At 40.6% G+C, this 6761-nt stretch overlaps 1 protein-coding gene across 4 annotated transcripts in view; it reads left to right on the top strand.

The window, feature by feature from the left end:
- The window catches only part of adam22 (ADAM metallopeptidase domain 22), a 66925-nt gene that overhangs the window by 26631 nt on the left and 33533 nt on the right, over positions 1 to 6761 (top strand). For all 4 annotated transcript variants that reach the window (XM_027009519.2, XM_027009522.2, XM_027009521.2 and 1 more), the window contains exon 5: positions 6557 to 6639. In XM_027009519.2, the coding sequence (XP_026865320.2) occupies positions 6557 to 6639 (83 nt within the window). The remainder of the gene's footprint in view (positions 1 to 6556; positions 6640 to 6761) is intronic.

Below are 6761 nucleotides of genomic sequence, written 5' to 3' on the forward strand. Positions count from 1 at the left end.
AGGATGATAGATACCATGTCACCTAAATCCGAAATAACACAGCTAACCATAGGCTTTTAATAAAGGCAAACTGCAAAAAATAGATTTTGTCTATATATATATATATATAAATAACTATATTTTTTACTGTATTTTACTGTAAGTTTACTGTATTTTTATACATATACTGTATCAGCACACACTTTTTAATTGCACCATTAAAATGTGGAAATATATACCATGTAAGCTCAGGCACCTGACATCGTGCTCACTGTCTGAGTATATGAATTTTGCTCCTTGAGTAGCCAGTTCAAGATGCAAACAATATACCTTTAAAAAGATGTTTTGGAAAATGTGGTGAAAATATACATTTTATTCTCGCTCATAATTGTAACTGGTGGGAACCGGCGGCAATCTAAGTTGCCTCAGTTGATTAGTTAGACCCAATTACAAGTTGAAATAATACACTAAACATGAGCCGAATCTTAGCCGAATCATGCTCAGCACTCAAGCCCAACAACCCAGCTTTGAATATTTATTGTTGATTAGCCACAAAGTTCTGGAGCCCTAAAAATGGTATTCAGGACAGCCCTAGTCTTCAGGCCATCTTGATAACTCAATATAATTCCAAGGACGTACAGTTTTGGAATTACAGTTGAAACTGAAACCAGTTAAGGATTCAGATGAGTATTCTCTTTCATCTGAGGGGACACACAGAAAATTTGATGCTGTCGGTTTGGTTTCTATGTCTGACAGCTCTGGTTTTTCCATCTTGGACCGTAACAAGACTACCAATTGTAGATTCACTCTTAATAAACATCGCTTATCTCAGTACCTGTGCCCTAGCTGTACTTGTTAAACCTTTCTTTGTCTTTCAATTCTTACCAAATTCTCTTCAGGAAAGACCATAAAAGACACTTGAGATGAGTTCACGAGTTAATCAAATATGTCTGAAGCAACATCAATGCCAGAAGAGTCCTTCAAATCCATACATTGCGTCTGGCAAACTGAATTAGGCTAAAACTAATAAGTATAAAAAATAAAAGGCTGATTAAGATTTTCACAAAGTCACTACTGTACTGTACTAGGATGTGTTCTATGAGTCGATGACAAGGCACTTTTGTGAGTCGCTCTGGATAAGAGCGTCTGCTAAATGCCGTAAATGGAAATGGAAATGTACATGTACATGCCACCCATCCACATGAAACCAACATTTTAGTACAGAGCTCTTTACAGACACCCTGCAGGGTGAACATTTTTTAAACTTCCATTTTTCAGCATTGATGTATGCACAGGAAAAACATAGATTTTTCAAAATGCCAACACCATGCATAAGTTGCATATCTGTTTCTGTCTTTATTATCTGAGCGTGGATGGAAGCCACTGGATGGCTTCTGTTTACACTGCCATTTTGGGGTTTGATTACGTTACAGCTGAATTTTGCTTTACTTGTACAATATGCTCAATGCGGAGGTGCCAGGATGCAACATCCTCAGAGCTTTTAAGTCCACCCATCTTACCAAACCTTGTCAGGAACGGTGATTTTCGACCCAGACAGACAGGCCCAGTAGACCTGGCAGCTGGTGGACTAATTTTGAGAAGAGTTGTTATTGCTGAAGAGTGGCGAGAAATTTTCAGATGTCAAGGCCATCGCTCGTGGCTTTTAGTGAAATGCTTCAACCTTATATCGACTGGGAATCAGCGATGAGATCACCTGTCAGTGTTATGAAAATGTTGCATGCACGCTTTACTACCTAAGTGCTGAAGGAACACTGCAAGGCCGCTAATGCCTCTGGCCTGCCACAACAGACGGCCTCAAAAATAGGCAGACTAGAATGATCAGAAATCACAGCCCACTTAGACTCGAAGTACATTAAGCTGCCTTTCAACAAATCTGAAATAGAAGAACTTATCACTTATTTTTTTCCATGGCCATGGCATACCTCAGTGCCTGGGAGTCGAAGACAGTACTCACATGGGAATTAAGCAGCTACGACTCAATGGACTTGTGACGGTGGCAGCACAGAAAGAGTGAGAGGCGAATCTTGCTCTGGAACATCCTTATTCTGGGCACCGGTGTGGCAATGATCAATAAGTAAATGATTGGGACCGTGGAAGGTGTATGTGTGTGTGTGTGTTTGTGTGAGTAAGTGGGCATGTCCCTACTGCTGGGCGCTTGGCGCACCATGACATGGAATGCCCATGTCAAAACTGGAAAGTTCTCACGGAATGTACAAGCCACCTGTGACTACAGGTACATGTTCACTGAGGTGGTAGTTAAATGGCCTGGAAGCATAAACAATAAAATCTGAACATAGAGTTTAAGATTGACAAGGCCTTTAAAAGGTCTTACAAACGTACCTTATGAAGGAGTATGTAAATGGTGGATGTATCACTCAGTACTGTCCCTAAGTGGGCAGTGGACATAAATCTTAATGTCCTTGTCATTTATGCATGCTTTGTGCTCCATAAAAACTGTGAGGCTTACAGTTGATGTGTTTGCAACCACCCAGTCTGTGAAGCACCTCCAGCCATCCACCCACACTAATAATTTCACAGGAGACTACAATGAGGCAAAAGGAAAGAGAATCAGAAGTGTGCTAACAGAATACCTTTATCCTTAAGAAGGTAACTAAACGGACAAAATGGACACTACTAGTGGTGATATGTATCTAAAATTAGTCATTGTTTTAATTCATAACTAAACGTGTGATCATATTGACTTTGAGCTAAAACATACATTTTTGTGTACACTCATTTTAAAGTGCTTCTGTATTACTGTTTTGGGGTTGCGAGTGTGGTGGATATTAGTGTTATTTTAGACTTCATCAAGAAAGACACAAAGTCTTAGCGCTTGCAGACAGGGAGCATGCATTTATTCAGCAGAAACCACCTCCAAAGAAGGCACTTCAGACGGTCTTAACATGGGTCACGCTTCATCAGGGACAAAGAAGGCTTAACCAATTGGTCACTAAAAGAGATATACGATACTCCATTTACATTTCGACCCAGTTATAAACAGGTTGCTACTTTCTTAAGAGGCTCTCCAATGTTAACATGTTATTACTACACACTCACTAGCATTTAAAGTCCTGCAAGCTAACATTTTTCAAATTAACAAGCTTGCCTCATCTCCAAACTCTGCAGCAACTGATCTATTGTAATAGATTTCACATAACATAAATTATATAACACAAGTTACTAGTTTTGCTCATTAACTAGTAAACCTAAAGTGGCAACAACAGCCAATTTTACTGCCAGTGTTAGTTAGCACTGGCTAGCTAGCCAGTATACCTGTAAACCTACGCAAATTAGCCACTGAAGTTTGCTATTCTCGACCTAACTAAATTTCATGGCTAATAGGTTCAAAGTTAGCTACTCAATGTAAAATAAAGTTAACTAAATAAAGTTATTCTTTCAGTTAAGTACTGTGCTGCAAAACCTGAAATGAACGTTAGCTATCTATCTAGATATCTGTTAACCACTGCCAGTTAGCTTACACTGGGGCTGAGGTACGGCTGGAGAGTTCCAGCTTGGGTTTTATATTCAATCAGCTTTATTGTCATATCAAAATATTAAGCATAAAAGCACATGAAATTCTTATACCAATGTTCTGGATTATTATGTGATGATGCTGTCTGCAATTCTTGTAGAAAGTAGAAAAAATAAAATAATTTAAAAGCTAATTTGCAGAACCAATAACAGAAGCCATCCATTGTATGTACTTTCAGAATAGAGAAAAAAAAACAAAAAAACAAAACGTAAGTATGTATGTATGTATGTGCTGTGTGTGTGTGTGTGTGTGTGTGTGTGTGTGTGTGTGTGTGTGTGTGTGTGTGTGTGTGTGTGTGTGTGTGTGTGTCTGTGTGTGTGTGTCTGTGTCGTCCTGCTTCTTTGTGTTGCTGAGTATGGCACCAATGCATGCTGGGTCATTAGTCTGGGGAAGTCTGGCTCCGAGCCAAATCTTCTCTCTTCAGGAATGAAGAGTGTGAGAGAGAGGGAGAGGAAGGAGGGTTTTCTCTGGGTGCATACTTTGTGTGTGTGTGTGTGTGTGTGTGTGTGTGTGTGTGTGTGTGTGTGTGTGTGTGTGTGTGTGTGTGTGTGTGTGTGTGTGTTTGAGAGAGAGAGAGGAAAGAGTGTGTATGTGTGTATCTGTGTATGTGTGAAAGGGAGAAAGAGAGACTGCCTTGGGCACTTGAAGAGATAAGGACCCTCATGCATCGAAAGTCCTGCTTGTGGTTTAGAAACCATAAAACCAGACAGAAAGGCTTTTGGCAAAGCTGACAAAGAGTCCATGTTCATGCAGTGAGAGAGAAGCTGTAATGTAACCCCAAACAGCAAGAGTGAGATTGAATAATAACAATTTAAGAAAATGCTCTCTTTATATTATTACTTTTATGCAGACATATAGAAATATTTTATATTTTATTGGTTTGGTTTTCTGTTCGTTTATTTATGTATTTCCTTTAATTAAATATTAAGGTTTATCAGAACTTTTATAGAGCTTTGGCAAAATTGTATAATCACATATTTATAATGCCAATAGAGCATTATAAATGAAAATGAAAAATGAAAGTGAGAGAGAGTTAAAGGAAACAGACATGCCAGGAGAACGCTCCAGAAAGGTCCTCAGGGAGGAAGGAGAGCGACCCCTAATCCTAATGGCTGGCAAGCACTTATGCTCAGAAGCATTTTTGTAAATCATGTATATACACACATACACACACTCACTCACTCACTCTTATGCATCGGTGTGCATACTGTCAGCATATTGGACATTTAAACCGGGTGGGTCAGTAGTGGCACTGAAAGAATTAAAGTAACTGTCTTCAAAATTCTAAATTCTGGTGGATTTTACCAGGAAAACGTGTGTACACACACAAACTCCACAGCCCTGCAGGACCTTTGACCAACAGGTTAGCATTTAATGTCTTTAAGCAACATTTCTTCAGCTAAGCAGTGCTAACAAAGCAGTGAGGGTCCTCTAACATGACCGATTAGCATAATCACTTGCCATCCTATTTTCTCCACTGTAACCCATGGGCTTCATCAGCATTAGCATTAGCCAGATTTCCAGCACAAGGATCATCTGGCTTACGAGCTACAAGCAATCTTGAGGGGCAGTTCTTCAATGTGTTTCATTCCTTGCGATCTCAGCCTGATCACCAGAGGCCAGCCTGTTGCCTCTGTGGGTTTGGCACTGGAGACTCTGCAAGTCATTGGTATGCAGAGACACGCTCCTGATATCAGCAAGGCAGAGGGCGCGCACAGTGATAAATTGTCTGCCAATTGGTTTCTTAGCGACAGGGCCAGGTTGTTTGTGTGCCTGTGCATAATTAAGCCATTAGCCGCAAAACCATTTTGCATATCTCTCGGAGAAATATCATAGATAATGATGTGGATTATAACAATAATACCAATAATAATAATATTTCATTTATAAGCAACATCTACCCAAGATCATACATACATACAGTACATGAACAAAAATAAAACTAGCTAAATAAATACATGATAACAGTACACGATACATAATACTGGATTTCATGGATGGAATTCCCATAGTAAAATGATAATAGGAACAAGTCAAATGAATAGATAGAGTCACGGTGCTGCAATAATTACATAATCAAGAAGGCAACCTGAAAGGGATTTTCCGCTGCTTTTTGACAGAAAGTAGTGAGGTTCAGGCATGTACGTGAGCAGGGACAGTGTTCCAGAGTTAAAGACCTTCTACACTAAAAACTCCATCTCCCATGATGCACTGCTTCATATGAGTGAATGAGGACAGAAAGCTAAGAAGATGCCTGACCACGGGAGACCTTGAAGAACTTGACATTCGTTACACTGTGTGCCGCTGACTTCTGCACATGATGCAGCTCTTTACGCCCGGCGGCAGGGAGCCTGCAGAGGACTGCATTCCAACAGTCCAGCCTAGTGGTAACAAAGCCCCGGGCGAGGATCTCAGCTACTGAGTGTGAAACGAGAGGAGCGCAATCTAGAAATGTTCCTAAGATGGATGGAAGAAAGCGGCCTTTGAAACATGTTTGAAATGGCCATCAAATGATAGTGTGGGATCTAAAAGAACACCGGAATGTAGTAAAATCTGGGATATATAGTGCGTGCTTAAGGGAGACCGGAGAAGCTGTTAGTGTTGCCCCTGATTTATCACTGTTTCACTGAGAAAAGAAACTCAGCCTTGCTGTCAGCCAGGCAGTCAACCAGGGCAGGAGGGGGTAGCGTGAATGAAGGCTCGGTGTGTATGGAAATGCGTATATCGTCCACTCATATCATCCATATGCTGATATACCTTACACAATACAATACAGATGACACAGATGTTTGCGTACTTAAAACGCTATATTATTGGGATTGCGTTACAAATATCATTACTATCACCAGCATTGTTACAAATGTAACTGCTTTAATTGTAAATTTGTGTCAAGATTATTATTGTGTAACCACTCCTTTTATTTAGAGCATGTTTGTTTTAGCCTTGTCACGCTGAGGCCTGGTCTGGACTGAAAGCCAGGCTCTCCGGAGGGGACGCTATTGACGCTGTTGTGTGTTTCCCCAGGGCGGTGAGCACTGCTACTACCAGGGGAAAGTGCGAGACGCTCCACAGTCGTTTGCAGCACTGTCCACATGCCACGGATTACAGTAAGTACACACAGGCATGCACACATGCTCAAGGTCTATGGCCATAACACATGCAAACACATGGAATACGCACACATGCGTGATACAAACATAATAAGGTCACAAACTAGCCAAACGCCCAC

This window comes from Electrophorus electricus, chromosome 5, assembly GCF_013358815.1.
Source record: "Electrophorus electricus isolate fEleEle1 chromosome 5, fEleEle1.pri, whole genome shotgun sequence".
Taxonomy (NCBI): Eukaryota; Metazoa; Chordata; class Actinopteri; order Gymnotiformes; family Gymnotidae; genus Electrophorus; species Electrophorus electricus.